General features: G+C 41.0%; 1 protein-coding gene across 13 annotated transcripts in view; it reads left to right on the forward strand.

The window, feature by feature from the left end:
- Pde4dip (phosphodiesterase 4D interacting protein) overlaps positions 1–16,383 on the forward strand; it is a 248,460-nt gene that overhangs the window by 45,057 nt on the left and 187,020 nt on the right. For 8 of the 13 annotated variants that reach the window (XM_087212735.1, XM_004853867.4, XM_004853870.3 and 5 more), the window contains exon 1: positions 2,534–2,819. The exons of 1 other annotated variant lie outside the window; for it this stretch is intronic. In XM_087212735.1, coding sequence (XP_087068861.1) covers positions 2,800–2,819 — 20 coding nt within the window. In that variant the 5' untranslated portion in view covers positions 2,534–2,799. Of the gene's footprint in view, positions 1–2,533; positions 2,820–16,383 lie in introns of those variants that run through there. 4 more of the 13 variants (XM_087212727.1, XM_087212734.1, XM_087212736.1 and 1 more) reach the window with 1 other exon arrangement.

Below are 16,383 nucleotides of genomic sequence, written 5' to 3' on the forward strand. Positions count from 1 at the left end.
TCTTAGTTTATCCCTGGCACTAAAACAAAATACTTTAGATGGGGTGATTTACAAATAATAGAGATTTATTTTGCATAGTTCTGGAGGGTGGTAAGTTCATGACAAAAGTGCAGCAGATTTCAGTGCCTGGTAAAGACTTGTTCTCTGCTTTTGAGATAGCTCTTTGTTGCTGTATCCTCCAGAGAGGACAATGCTGTGTCCTCATAAGGCTAGAAGAACAGAAGGACAAAAGGGACTAGGACATTCCCTTCAACCCCTTTTATATGAGTATAATCCTATTCATGAGAGAGCAGTGTTCATGATTTAATCACTTCCCAAAAGGCTTCAGCTTTTACTACTATCACACTGTGGTTCCAGCATATGAACTTTGGAGGGGTCCATATATTCAAACCATAGCATAATTCAAAAGAATAAAAGAGTAAAGGCAAGAATTCATTAAGGCATTATTTATTAGAGTCCAATATTAGCAACAGTGTAACTACGCAATAATAGAATATTATTAAACTATGGTTCAGTATTAGCAACAGTGTAACTACGCAATAATAGAATATTATTAAGCCATGGTTCTATAGATATTATAATATATAGAATTATCAGAATAATAAATATCAACACTCTAAAAACATTGACAAGTATTTAATAAGTGAACAAAAGGAAAATACACACTTATGTCTAATTGTATTATAACTAAATCTGTATGTGTTATGTATAGATAATGACTAAAGGGATTATGGAGAAACAAACATTTATGCTGAGTGGTTATATAGGGGAATGTTTTTCTTTTTAAATCTAACACAAAATTGTTTTTAAGAATAAGTATAATTTTATGAAAAACTAATTTCTTTCCTTAAAAATGTACTTTGTGAGTCATTTTGGATTAAAAGATGTATTTTTAAAAGTCTGGAAAGAAACTCAACAAGCAACATTATTTTCTATATACTTTCTGTGTTTTTAACAAATGTTCTTGAAAATAACTTTTGAAAAAAGTTATCTTAAAAATAGATGAACCCATTTTCTAGCTTCACTTCTGAGAGTTATGCAGGACTATCATTTCTTGAATGCAATTCATGTCTAACTGTAGACTGTAGACGAAGTTCCTTTCCACAATTCAGTAGTCCATAATTTGATGTGAGACACAACTAAATATAGCACCAGCTTTGGTATGGAGGATGGAAATCCGACTTTGCCTTTTTTTTTTTTTCCTTAGAAGCAACAGGAGATTCTTTTCAAGACAGGTGGCCTGTGAGCCGTGTCTAAGGTCAGACTAAACTGTAAAGTTTTTCCTGGTAACATTCTAAACTCAGAAGCAGTGAGGTCTTAGCTATGAAGTTCAGTGTTGGAGTTAGAGGATTCTAGACTAGGAACTTTCTGGGTAGCTCCTCTAAATCTTCAAATGCTTGGAAATGTTTTGTTATCCTGTCTTTCCCAGTGCTACTTTGTACGGTAATTAGGGGTATTCATCCAAGAAGTAGGAGACAAGATGACAGTTTGCACCAATAATCCAGCTCCCCATGGCCCTGCCTGTGACTCTGGTGTGCTGGAGTTTCTCCTGAGTCAAGCTCCTAGGCTGCCTGAGAGAACAGATCATTCTGGAGAAGCCTTGTGCATCATTTTCTTGGAATTGCAGAGAACCTACTACCTCTGGGACCGTGCCCTGCAGACCACCCACACCAGAGCCTCAGCAGAATCTCTGAGCTGCCATGGTCTCAAACACCATCTGTAAACAGTCTACATCAGCGTTGCCAGAGAGAGGCACTGTAAAGCTTTTTGCAAATTTAAAAAAAGGTCAGTGGCAACGCTAATAATAACAGTGATTATGTCACTTCATAAAAAGGGTTCAGTTCAGAGCTGCAGAGGGGCTTCAGGCGGTAAGCACCCTACTTCCGGCATGCCTGACTTGTTTAAACCTTGATACCGAAGTAGATGCCTCGGGGTCCGAGGCAATGCCACCTCCGAAGGGCCTTTTCCTCAATTTTAGAACAGTCTCCGGGACATTCCAGGTCCGCAAGACTTCTGACTTAAAGCTTCCGAGTGTTCTTGTAAGTTCGGGAACCCTCTGCCTCCCTGGGGCTCTGGTAGAGCCCCGTTGCTGTGGAAACGTGGAAACTGAGAAGGAAGGCGGTGGAATACCACGAAATCGGGGAATATCTAAAATGGAGGCAGCCTAAGCATGCAAGATTTTATGAGGATGTCTCCCGTCCGAGGAAGGTCACTGTGCCTGGATGAAGGGTGAAATACCAGTCGCACGGCTAGGAAAACGAGACTGTGTCCTGTGAGCTGGGGCCCTGGGCCTGGTTTGCGCCCGCACCTCGCAGGCCCCCATCTCTGGCCCCGAGGTTACCTGGCTGGGTGCTGCAGCACCTCCCCGCGGGCCTCCCGCTGTGGGTGGGTTTCGTTCACAGCCTACAACGGGGTGGGCAGGGGCGGAGGAGGAGGAGGAGCCGAGGCCGGGCTGCGGCAGGCGGGCTGCCGGTCACCTGCCGCTCCGCCCGCCCCCCCCCCCCGCCGGAGCCCCGCCTCCGGGCCGCGGTGACAGCTCAGCGGGCGCCCCGCCGCGTGCCAGCCGGAGCCCTGGGCGCAGACCTCCCCGGTGCGGCCCGCGCGCCCCGCAGCAGGAGCTTCCAGCGCGGCCGTCGCTCTCCCGAGGCAGCAGGGGGCACAGCCCCGGGGGAGCGGGCAGCTAGGGAGGAAGAAGCCGGGCCTCTCTGCGCGGGACACCCGCCGGCCGGGCGTCTCCTTTTCCCAGGCGGCTTCCACTCGCGGGTGAGGAGCCCCGGGAGGCAGGAAAGCGCCTGGAAGATGGAGCGGACGTGGGCGAGGTAGGTGAGCCGCCTTTCTCCCGCCGCGTTCGCGTGGCGACTCGGGGTCCCTCTCACGCCTCCCCAGGGCCGGGGAAGGGGTCGCCCCTCACCCCTAGGGGCCTGTGCCCGCTTGTCGCTTCCATCCTGTCGCCCTCCCGGATCCCCAGCCCACCGTCCTCGATCCTCCTGCACACGTTCTGGTCTCTGGTGGTTCCCTTGCTCAGTGAATCTTCCTTCCACCTACTCTTGATGTTAAAAATAGCCAATGAGGCTGCCTGGAAGTTTTGGTAGAAATGTCCCTGTGGTTTCCTGGCGTTGGGGTTCTCTTTCCTGCAGACTACAGGGATCCCAGTGGGCCTTTCTTTACGGACACCTTTGATTTCCGTTACTTTGAGCAATATGAGATTCATCTTCACCCTGCCACGTTTTCCTCCTCGACCTCACCCTCTACTAGTCACACAAAGGCAAAAGACTGAGTGGGCAGAGCCCAGCAGCTCTCCTCCGGAGCTTTCATTCAGAGTGACTGAGAGAGGGAAGGAGGAAGAGAACAGACCCCTCGCTGCTCAGACGAGGCTGAGCGTCATCCTGCCCTTGGGTCAGATTTTGGAGATGCTTGATGCTGTTTTCTCCATCCTCACTCCTTCTCCCAAATCTACTTTAAAATAAAGTTCCTTTCAGGAAGTAGTAAGGAGAAAAGACTTAATTTTTGTTTGGGGGGAGTGCAGATGGGGAGGCCGAATTCCAGAGGTGTTTCCATAACAGCCACTCTTACATACCCGGGGTTTAGCCCCGGAGAACCGTACTGGGGGCAAACGAGTGTTCTGCCTCCCGAGACAGGGAAGGCTCCACAAACACAGAATTAAATTTAGGGCTTAACAGTTCTTATTCAAAAGACCCGGGCCATTTTTGTTCAACAGCATGAACAGTTTAGTGTGAATTTAATGACAGGGCGTAGTGAAGTGTGGGGCATGTTGGTGGATGAAATGTGCTTTGGAGATTTCTAAGTACTGACCCTACTCTTCGTCTTTTGCTGCTCTTTTCAGGCGTCTCTTTCTCTCCTAGAGGACTAGGGTCTGTTTGGGGAATCACTAGATTTCAAAAGCACCATTGTGAGACAGGAAGAGACTCAAAGCCATGCCCTTGATGCTGGCCAAAGGACCTGGGTCTCTTTACTCTGGAGAAGACTGGGAGAGGGGGTGTTCTCGTGGAAGATCTGAAGACCAGTTGGTGCCAGAAGGATTAGATCAATTTAACATCTCTTAGGAGAACCAAGCAACTGACAGGAGCAAGTTCTGAGATTATGGGGAGGCAAGTTTTGGCTTAGAGAAAGGGAAGAGCTTTCTAAACAGAGAGCCACCTCAACAGTAAAGAGATTTCCGACCCTGGAGTTATTGAAGCAAAAGCCAGATGGCCACTCGACGTTAATGAGAGTGAGTGTCAGGGATCCTTGCTTTCCATCAATATTTTTCCACACCTTAAAAAAAAGTAATCATGTGCAAGCTCTAGATTCCATCACCAGTACCTCAAAAAGTATTACTTATAAACTTTAAAAAAGATATTTGCATAAAACAATTATAGACAGATCCAGAATAATTCAGAAAATTACAAATTATATGTTTATAGTCTATTTAGCTTCATAGACTGTATCCATGTGATGGGTCCTCAGATCAAGAATGAGAACATTACCAGTACTCCTTAAATGCTTATTATGATTCCAAGGACAGCCATTATCTTGATTTTTAACACCATAGATAATTTTTGCATAGTTTTGAACTTTATGTATATGAAATTGTACACTCTGTACTTTTTATCCATCCTTTCACGTAATTTATGCTTTGGAGATTCTTCTACATTGGTGAGTGCAGTAGTGGTTCCTTTATTCTTGTTCTACATAGGATTTTATCATGTGTAAATAAATTGATTTCTTTATCCATTCTATTATTAAAAGACATTTGGGCAATTTCCAGTTTGGGGCTATTAAATTGCTATGAACATTTTTGTACAATTTTTTGTGAACATACATACAAATTTCTACTGCATAAATAAATTTTACCTAACAAATAGAATTGCCGAATAGCAAGGAATGCATGTCCAGCTTTAGTAAATACTGCCAAGTTGTTTTTTAAAGTGGTTACAAAGAAAATTTCGAAAGAAAATGTCCTAAAGGTAGTAAAAAGGTACTCCACATCACCAGTCATCAGGGAAATGTAAATTAAACCACAGTACCACCATGCTACATACATATCAGAATGGCTGAAATGGAAAGGTTAAAAAATACCAAATGTTGGGCCAGGGATTTAGCTCAATGGTACTGCCAACTGCCTTGCAAGCACAAGGTCCTGATCCCTGGTACCAAAAAGCTAAACAAAACAAACAAACAAAAAAACAAATGTTGGCAAGATGGAACCCTCAGAATGTTCACACTTCTTTAAACTGTTACCTATAATAGAAAATGTATTTTACATTGCAACCAAGTATACTCACATGTAACAAGAGTTTCATGTAGGAATACTTTACTTTGTGTTTTGTACTCTGATATTTTCTATTCTATTTTTTCCTTTGAAAACAAATGCTGTATGACTCATTTAGTTTATTTCTCCACCTAATGGGTCACAGTTGGAAAAATCCTATAATTATAGGTTGTGACTGATGTCTCAGATCCTCCTTAAGTCATGTGTCAGATTAGTTCATAAACATTTATTAAAAATGAGAGAACCCCAAATAGGCTAGACACTATTCTATTTGCGAAGCATAGAACAGTTAATGAGGTTGGATCTCTACCTTTTCAGGTTTTATATTTATATCATCTACAATATTAATAAAGTGAGGCTAAGGCACAGGTATGCATTGGGTCCTCTAGGAGCATTGTGGAAAACACAACCTGGGGGAATCTGAGAATAAAATTAACTGTAATCGCTATCATTTATTAAATTTTTATTGGGCACTAATCCCTTTGTATAGTTCATTTCACCAAATCCTCATAACTCTATGAGGTAAATGTTATTTAAAATTTTTTTTGCATTTCAATAATTTTATTGAAAGTTATATCTCTTAGTATCAAACATAATGATAGTCGGTTAGGTTACCTCTGCCAACTCAAAATTAATACTGAAGTTTAAAAAATATTGAAATATATCAGCCATATGGTAAAACTGAAGTTATCCACAAAACATGGTTTACAGAAAGTTAAAGGTAGAATATACTGTGGTTGTTTGGTTTATTTTTCAATGCTTATTTATCCATAACATGTTGTCAAAACATGATGTCTAAATATCCATTCTGGATAGAGGTAAATGTTATTATATCCATTTTTATGACAAGGAAATTGAATTCAAGAAAGAATAACTAATTTGTCCAGGGTGGTGTTTACAGCTAAAGAATAAATAAAGCCTCGAATGATCCAATTCCAAAATCTTTGCTTTTCATTGCTTTAATCAAATTGGGTCTTGTAGATGAGTTATTTCTGAGTTGGTTCTGAAACTAGCAACTCATGTTGGCTTTTCTTCACTTGATCTTAGCCAAAAGGCCAAGAAGAGATGTTGTTGGCTTTTCTTAAAGTTAAGGATAACCTAAAGACTTTGATTCTATTCCCAGATTTTATTCTAGGCAGCTCTGGACAGTCCTCTCTGTCTCTGAGAAGTACTTCACATAAGCCCCATATTCACAAAGGACAGGGTGCTGGGTGTTTGGCTTCCCACAGTTCGAGTTGTCTCCTCCTAGCTGTGTATGGCTACCCCTCTGCAGCCCAATGGGAGTCTTCCCCCACCCCAACCCTCCCTAAGGTATTGCCTGACTCATTGATGAAATTATCTGAAAAGAGCATTGTTGGTTCTAGAGTAGTAAATGAGCTTACTATTTCCCATGAGCTTACTGGCCTTATGAAGAGCTGGTTTGGTTATTAGTCAAATTGAAACCCATAAATAGGATAAGAATTGCCAAAGGAATAAGCTCATGGAGATGGTCCAGAACTGGATTATCAGGGTAGTTTTCCTTACCTTATAAATCTGATATTAATCGCATGCTTCTACTGCTCTGAAATTTTAGCATTCACCTACTTGAACTAAAAACTGTCTAACTGCCTTTTGGTTTAGAGATTGTGAATATTAGCAAAACTGAAGGTGATAGCAGAACCATGTTCCTTCTGGAGGCTCTAAGGGAGATGCTGTTCCTTGCCCATCGCAGCTTCTAGGGAATTTCCACATTCCTGGCTCACTACTCCTTTCCAGCAATGGCATCACTCTGGCCTCTGTTTCTGTGATCACATCGCCTTCTCTCTTCTGACCTCCCATTTCCTCTTACGAGGACCCTTGTGAGTGATTATAGCTAGACCAATATACTCCAGGATGATCTCTGAATCTCCAAATCCTTACTCTCATCTGCAAGTCCCTTCTGCTGTGTAAAGTGTCATGGTCACAAATTCTGGGGATTAGAAACGTTGACATCCTTGGAGTGCCATTATTCAGCTTGCCACACTGCAAAACACTGGAAAATTCATTACTAATTCTTCCCCCCCTTTCAGGTGGAAATGTTCTTGCTTATAGCATGTGGGAAAACTGAGAAAAAGTCAGACAAATCATATATGAACCTCAGACAACTTCCCAGAACAAATATCTCAAGAAAAAGAAATGAACCTGGAAGATTTAAGAGCAAGCTATAAGACTGAGGGTTAGGAAAGGAAAGAAAATTAATTCATCTGTTTTGTTTTGTTTTATTTCACCTGTAATTTAACATAGTAAAATGCAAGCATTAATTTTATGTGTCTGACTCTGGCCATACCACCCTGAACGCGCCCGAGCTCATCTAATTTTATGTGTCTGCGTTGTCTGTGAACATTTGGAAAAGGGAAGTAACATCCAAGAAAAACAATGGCCCAGTTATAGACTTTAACAATTTGATTTTGTTTGTCTCGGCCATGTGGTTAAAGTGCAGCCTTCAAGAAAGACAAGATGCCCATTTATCATAACTGTATTGTACTTGACAGATTCTCAATGATAAGTTATTTGCATTTATTCTGCTCTGTGTTAATACTTAGCCTAGAGCGGTGGTGGCGAACCTTTTAGAGACCGACTGCCCAAACTGCAACCCCAAACCCGCAATGTATCACAAACTGTCAACATTGCAGTTAAACCCGAATACTGAGGTTTTAGTTTAGAAAAAACAACTGTTATCCGATGCTCTGTTGCTGGGGTGACTTGGCTCACATGCAGACAGAGAGGGTTTGCCACCCTTGGCCTAGAGGAATGACGGACATTTATATTTCTTTGAATTCACAGTGAGCTGATAGAAATAGTATTTGTTTACAAATACAATTACCGCATTTTGCCCCATTTTACAGATGTGGCTGCTGAAGCTGGGGGAGGAGTGCTTATGTGATTTGGTGGTGTTTACAACTAGTCTACATTAATGAACAAAGGGCTGGATAATATCAATATATTTGCTTACTGTGATGCTAATGTTTGGCACATAGCGTTTCGAATTAGGAAAATGCTTGTTTTCATAATTCCATTACGTAAACATCCTTGGATGCTGAATTTCCTATTTAATATTTGGCACTGCTGGCAACTAATTTTTCAGATTTTAAAAAGGAAAATCTCTGCTTTGTCAGCCCTGGTCTACTTTTTTTTTTTTTTTTTTGTGGTACCGGGGATCAAACTCAGGACCTTGCCCTTGCGAGGCAGGTGGCAACACCACTGAGCTAAATCCCCAGCCCCTGGTCTACTTTTAAATAGGCCTGCACTTGGATGTTTGTAGGGAACGGGGGAAGGGGACATTACCAGAACCTCTGCAGTGAGTCCTGGTCTCCTGCGAGCCATGGCAGCACACGGCGAATTACAGGAAAGGTAGAAAAATGACACTGAGAAGAAGCTGAGCTTTGGGTCTGATCAGTGCTGCTCTGGGCGGCAAAGACAAAAGCCCCCACCTTACCACACCTTTTATTCAGTACCTCGTAACAAATGACTTGCAGAGAATTCAGTAGTTCACATTGGGATAAACAAGGTGTAACTAAAGGCTTGCAGAGAGTTCGGTACATCTCGGGTAAACAAGATGTTAACAGTCCAAGAACAACGAGGAACTGAGCAGATGTTTGTTCTCCCAGGATGTTTTCAGCTCCCAGGATGTTTCTTGTCCTGGAGAATCACAGCATCACTGGATCACTGAAGTCTCAGTTGTGACCGAAGGCCAAACTGGAGTTATTCTGTAGCTGCGCTGTAGGCAAGAGAACTAGGCTAACCAAATGATTTTTCCCTAGAATTATGTAGCATTGCTCCCAACAGATGTTGGCTTGGGGAATTGGCCTCCATCAATGTTTTTATTCCCACTTTCCTAACTTCTGTTTTCATTCCTACAGACCAGATCCATGTGGATCTCCCACCTCTCTTTCAACGATATGCTAAAGCTAGATTTAAATTACTGGAAAGCTGGAAAGTGGGATGTTTGCAGAAGGCTGGGTTGACAATCTGTCCATTCAGTAGATGCCTGGGACAGTGCTTCTATTGAAACTAACACCGTTTTATAAATAAAATTCCAAACTGGTCTCGGAACATTCCACAAGTTGTCTCTGGCCAAAAAAGTCAAATAGCATTTAAAGTTAGAAGAAAGTCTAGAGTGAAAGAGATGACCCACGGTGGTTCTATCTGGTTCTATTTTAAAAGAAAGATTTGTTTCCCTCCAGGAGCATCTTCTGAATTTTGTGGCTAGCAAGCTAAGCATGTTCTGAATTTGTTTTTCCTGAGCACTTATGGCTGAAGACTTTTAATTCTACACTCTTTATAATGAATTTTACAATAATAATAGCTTATATTTTCATAGCACTTTAATACTCTTGGATACTTTTTCCTATTTCTAGTCATTCTTTGCTTGCTGCACTTTGCAGAAACTTTTTCCTCCTTTGACTTCTCCAAAGTCTGCGAGGGAAGATACCTGCAGCTGGTGTCTTCTCACCATGGCCAAGGTAGAAAGGATATGAAGAAACAGTCACTGCAGACACACAGAAAGCCTTGGTGGCAATGAAAATTGAATGATTTCTAGTGGTTCATTTCATACAATTGAAAATGTTTATTTTCTGTATAATAATGTGCTGTATTATTCATAATGTAGAGTAGCCTGTCACATGGATTACAAAACTTAATCATTTCCTATTCTGATGCCTGTAGTTTTCACATTTTTGCTATTATTAGTGAACTGATAAACATATAGGTGCATAGAGCATCTTTTATAGAATTATTTTGAATAATAGATATTTGGAAGTAGAATAACTATGTCAACCATTTCCAATTCTTGAACATACATTGTAAATTGCTGATATTTTTATTCATATCAGAAGGATAGTTTATTCAACTTAACATTATTTTCAAGACCAGAATCTCTATATTGCAGAAGGGGAAACCAAGGCACATCGATATAAAGTGTCATATTTTAGGTGACTCAGTAGCGCTATTCCCAAGTTTTACCCTTTTCTAGGGTTAAATGCTTCAGTGTTATTATTAATTTTCATTAGTATTATGAGATGTTTACTAAAATGGTAATAAATGAACATTTTAATCTAAAATTAAATTTAAATGACATTAAAATTAGGCATCTGTGTTACCATGTCAATTTCAGAGAAAGAAAAAAGAAAATAAATACTATGTGTGCTAATGGAAGTAGGGCAATGGAATTTCTATTCTGCTTTTTAAACTAAGTCAATATATGTTTTTATCGTAGGCAGAAATTTTCATCTTGTTCACCAAGGGACAACCCCTAAGCTTTAGAACTGACTTGGTTTTAGAAAAAGTCCTCTGTGCATTACTTGTGAGACGTTCAGGTGATTGCAGACATGGAAGAGCATTATTGCCCGCAGACCCAGGGAGCTGGTTGTGGAGTGATTGTCATCCTGTTCACCCAGAGCTAAAATCATTATGCATGGGTCTTACTTTATGGGCTGTTCCCACCTACACACCTAGCCTTGCCTTTGCTAAGATAAATTTGTCCTTCCTGGGTTGGCCTCATCATTGCCCCCTTTTGGAATTATTCTTGGAAGCTAGTTCTGGGTGTTTTCTGAGGCCAGAACATGCTCTGCCTATTCTGCTATAGCATGTGGTAGTTGGTGTCTTTGGTGTTTCCCATGTTCTAAGTGTACTGGAAGTATAAACTGTTATTTGTCTAAATCTTTAGCATCTAATGTTGTTTCCAGTGGTTAGAAATCCTCAGGTAAGAATTTTTCAGATACCATTCCCTAAAAGGCAGATGTGAATATTTGTTAGGTGTCACCTTACTAGATACACAGAGCCTTTCTTTAAGAAGCTGGCATTCTAAAGGGGTGCCATAGGCCTGGGCGTGTATCACCATTATGCCCTGACCTCACATTTCCTTACCTTGGAGTCAATTCAGTGTGCTATCAACACAGCTCTCCTTTCCTCCAGATTCTCCATTTTTTTTTTCTTTTTCGGTTCTAGGGATCGAACTCAGGACCTTGCACTTGCCAGGCAGGCACAGTGCCACTGAGCTACATCCCCAGCCCCAGATTCTCTATTCTTAAGAGACTTGCCTCTGAAATTATATTCCTTGACCTGGATCAAGTCATCACTTCCCTTTTCTTTCTTTCTCTCTCCTTTTTTTTTTTTTTTTTTTGGTACCAGGGATTGAACTCCAGTTCTCGTGTTTGTGCAGCAGGCGGTGAAACCACTGAGCTAAATCCTGACCCTCCCTTTTCTTTCTAAATGTTCGGTTTACATCATCACTTACTCTAGTTCCTCAACTCCTCCATATCTTCCAGGCCGTCTGCTCTTTGTTTTTCTTCCTACTGAGCTCAGGGTCAGCTGTTCGAATTATGTTCTCAGCGTTGCTTTAGAATCTCGGACTTCTTAATGGTCTCCATCCCTTGGGAGCCACTAGTCAGTTCTTATCCCCTAGGATCCTATAAGCTGTGCTTTAGTACATTATAAAACCCTTTGGAGAAAGAAAACTCCAGATTCTTCTAATCTTGGATTGATCTATAATGCTGCTAAGAAATTCTCTTCCTCCTCTTCCCATCTGCCTTCTCTCTGTTCCCTTCCTCTCTGGACTCTTCTTCCAAAATCACATGCCTTACAACTTGTGATTTCCACAGCATAAATAAAAGCAAGATGCAAATTATCTGGTCAATATTATTTCTACTTTGTAGAATTTGCATAAGGAAATGCACTGAAGAATAACTAAAAGTAAATACAAGAAAATTCTTTCCAATGTTGTCTTTAAGTGGCAACATTTTAAAAATTATTTTACTTTTTCTCCTTTCTAAAATTTCTATAAGGAGCATGTAGTTCTACATAAATCATTAAAAACAGACATAAATAAAATGAACAATGAAAGATTATGTGGCTAAAAAGTAGATGGAAAGGGGAAAAAAAATCACCTATCTCTTGACATCCAGTCTTGGGCTCTAAATATTAAGCCAGTTGTCCTACAGTTCCCCAGTGCCTGGGAACTATTAGTTTTTAACATAAACTAAGGACTGCAGAACCAGGACGAAAAGTAAAAAGCAAAAGATTAAGTTCTAGAAGTGGGTGGATAGGCCATATACTATCCTTGGTGATGTGTGTAAATTCAAAGCACACTATTTTCAGGTCTCTTTTGAAAGAGTCATATCTGCCTCTTGATCAATTCATGGACAATAGAGAAATTATTAGATATGTATTTGGATGTCTGATGAAGTGTAAATCAAAGACAGAAAAGCAGTTACTTGAATAGCCTTTCTCTTTTCATAGTATTAATGGTTTCTATGAATCTTGATGGACAGCACCCCCAAAAATAGTTTCCTTTAGGATGAAGACTTAGTGTAAAGAGAAGGGGAGGAAGGAAAGAGAGGAAAGGAAAAAATAGGTCCTGAAATGCACAATGATGCTGTAGCCTGCAGTAGTTACTGAGGACTAGCGCTCTAGAAAACTGCCTCCCGGAGTTGCATCTGGCCGTGGTCACTCTCAGTGAATAGACTGTGTTGAGTGAAGGGTGTAATTGCAGCCTGTGCTGGAGAAAAGTGGATGTTTCTGAATCATTGCCAAGTCCGTCTACGATTACTGTGCGGAGGGAAGCTCACAGTGATGTTCTTTCTGTTCTGAGAAGCTTTGCCAATTCAGCATCCTCACTTGGAGAGGTTATAATGATAGGTCTTGAGATGAGAAAAAATGATAATCTCACTGTATTTATTATATAATAATCTTGCACTCTGCATCTGTGACTTCCACCCTATTTACATTTGAATATGTGCTTTTGCGACTCTGATGCGAAATTGGGGGGTATTTGGCAACATTTGGAACACAGATGATATACTCAGTGTTTCTCTTGGCAAGGCAAAAGGAGATCTGAGAAGTCTCAAAGCATGTTCGTGAACGGCCATTTCCACTTTGATTGTGTTTTTCTATCACCTCTTTTGTCTTTCAGATTATTCCCGTTGTTAGGGACAGTGCCCAGTGTCATCACAGAAGGGACTTGGGGAAGATATGAATAGTATGGAGAAATTTGAGCAGAGATAGGGAAGTATAAAATATAGATGACACACTTTTTAGGAGAGGACCGATATAAATAGTCATGCTAGCCACTTCCCTTTTTGGATTTTAATTCATTTGTCTCATGATATCTATTACACCAGTACTCAAACACATGAGTGTAAGCTCTGCCCATGAGGGATAGGTTGGTATCCAACTACCAAATTTGTTTTGAGTCTAAATTCCATCTCCTTGCCACCATAGCAGGTACCATACCCTTCCTTTCTTCTTGGTTTTTTCAGTGGTCATTTCCCTGGACTCAAAACAGGCACCAAGAAGGATCCTAGTGTATGTGCGGCTAGAAATAGGGCATATTAGGAAGGAGAAAGGCCTGGAGTCAATCGGATACAATTTTCCAAGTTTTTTGGTGTTTGTTTGTTTGTTTTTTGGACTAGGCATTGAACCCAGGGCTTTCCCACTGAGCTATACCTCCAGCCCTTTATTTTTTATTTTGAGACAGGATCTTGCTAAGTCATTAAGTTCCCCAGGCTGGACTCAAACTCTCAATCTTTCTGCCTCAGCTTCCCCAAGTTCTAGGATTACAGGTGTGCACAACCATGCCCAGCTCATAGTCTTGGGCAAATTATTTCATTCTTGTGGGCCACTTGGTTCTTCCTCTATGAAGCAGGGGTGGCAGTGCCTACTTTGTAAGCCTGTGTGAGGATTGAGGTGTGCCTGGAAAGTATTTGTTAATGGCCTCCAATGAGTTGTGGAGCCAGGACTGGTGTTGGATGGTGATGGTCATTTAAGGTAAGATCAATGCTAAGGAGATTTCTGGAGTAAGAAGCATAATGAACTATAGAGGTCTGCACGGGTAGTCCAGATATTGTTACGTGGAGACTTGTTTTTGAGATAGGATCTTACTATGTAGTCCAAGCTGATTTTGAACTCACTGTGTAGCCCAGCCAGCCTCGAACCCATGATAATCCTCCTGCCTCAGCTTCCCAAGCACTGGGGTTACAGGTGTGTGCTACCATCCCCGGCAATGTGTAGATGTTTTTGTTTGCAAGTTGACACTATTTGTGAAATCCTGAGATTTATAAATTGTCAGAACCAAAGCTTCACATATTTAAAAAAAACCCTAGGGTACAGATCTTTCCCTTATAATCCTTTTGTATTTGCCAGGATTGGATGTGACTAATAAAAATAAATAAATAAATATAAAATGGACCATTGAGTGAGTTCTTCCATTCGAACCAGAATCTAGCAACTCACATTAAATGAGTTCTAAGAATATGGGAATTAGAACAGAATGTGTGTTTCGTTCATTGCCCAACACTGTGGAGACCCCAGTAAATAGCAACTTCAACCCTCTCTTTGCCACATGCCACTGTCTGAAAAGGCCACACTGATCTCAGTCCCTTCTACATTTCATTTTAGCAAGGTCATTATTTAGGAAGAACAACATAAAATCAAAGTATGTTCTCCACTTTTATAAAAAATAAGAATTAACCTTTTGGGAGAGAGAGGAAAAGGGAAGAGAAGGGAGAAGGGAGAGAGGAGAGATGAAGACAGAGAAAGATGAAGACAGAGAGAGGCAGAGAGACAGAGAGAGACTCACCTGCATTTTCTACCACTCTAACGTCACAGCTGTTTCACTTCTCCCAAGTTCTTTTTCAGTTTGTGTCTATAGGCATTTTAACTGTGGTGTGAATTTTAGTCCTGACTCTGCTCATATTATTATTATATAATCTTTAGAGGTTTTTAGTTCCTTTACTGTGACAATATCTCAAATAAATCAGTGTAAGAGGAGGGAAGGTTTATTTTGACTCTCAGTTTCAGGAATCCTCTGTAACTTTAAACAGTCCTGCTGCTTCAGCCTCCCAGAGTTCTGGAATTACAGGTGTGGGCAGCAATGCCCAGCCAATGATCTTGAGCAAATTATTTCACCCTTCTTTTCTGGCTGAACTGTAATTTTTTCAAAATTGTCTGAGGTGCTTTTTGCTTCCAGTCCTCATCATAAATTTGTTTAAAAGCAACCAGAATACTGAAACCACTGCCTGAATGCCATGGTGCCTTGAAATTTCCTCCACCAGATAAATTAGTTTGTCACCTTTGAACTTAGCTTCTCACAGTGTCAAGGCATGGACAATATCCAGACAAGTTCCTTGCCAGGATATAATATCAGTGGCTTTTAATCCAATTCCCAACAGAGTCCTCACTTAAATCCGGAATCTTATAAGTGCAGCCTTTATCATCCACATTCCTATGAGCATTCTGGTCTTCTGCACCCTCACCAGATCTCCCATTAAGCTCTACTTACAGAGTTCTAGGCTTTCTCTACTCTGCTTCTTCAGAATTTTCAAATTCTTCTCAAAAACCAATTCCAAAGGCTTTTGAACCAGTTACAGTTACAGAAATGGCCTCACTCCTAGTACCAGTTTAATGTACCACCATACCAGTCAGCTTTCTGCACTGTGCCAAGTACCCAAGATAAACAACTAAAAAGGAGGAAAGGTTTATTTTGGTTCACAGTTTCATAGGTTTCAGTCCATGGTTGCTTTTGGGGTTCTGAACACTGATATGGGGAGAAATAACTTTAAGATAGTTATTTCAAGGGTGAGATGAAAGGGAAGAAAGAGTTAGAATCTAGACCAGTGGTGGCGAACCTTTTAGAGCTTTCAATGATAACAAACAGCCTGCTGTGGCATACATGCCATAGGCTCACCACCAGTGGTCTAGACAGACATCAGCACCTTAGAAATCATTTTGATGGTGATCTTGGTCCTGAGATACAACCGTCTCATACTATTCAGAGACTTGTTGCAAAATCTGATTTGTGATGATTAGCATTTTGTCGTTTCTTGTGAATAAGGTGGTCCACGAACATGATCTGTTCCTATTGACAGCCCACAAGTCAAACAGGCCAAAATGCAAGCCAATGACACCAACTATACAATTCAAAAGATACCATTATCAGCTCCACTGTGGTGTTACTCTTTGCCAAGAAAGAAGAAACTCAAGTATCCACCCCCGCCAATGTAATAAGTGACTAGACTAATGGGACCAGTAAGATGCTCCAATCTTGAAAGGAGCTATATTAGTAGCCATTTCAAGCAAAGCAAAAGTGCTTTGGATAT

Source organism: Heterocephalus glaber, unplaced genomic scaffold, assembly GCF_053883595.1.
Source record: "Heterocephalus glaber isolate CG9 unplaced genomic scaffold, H.glaber_assembly_v1.0 deba00001442, whole genome shotgun sequence".
NCBI classification, from domain to species: Eukaryota; Metazoa; Chordata; class Mammalia; order Rodentia; family Bathyergidae; genus Heterocephalus; species Heterocephalus glaber.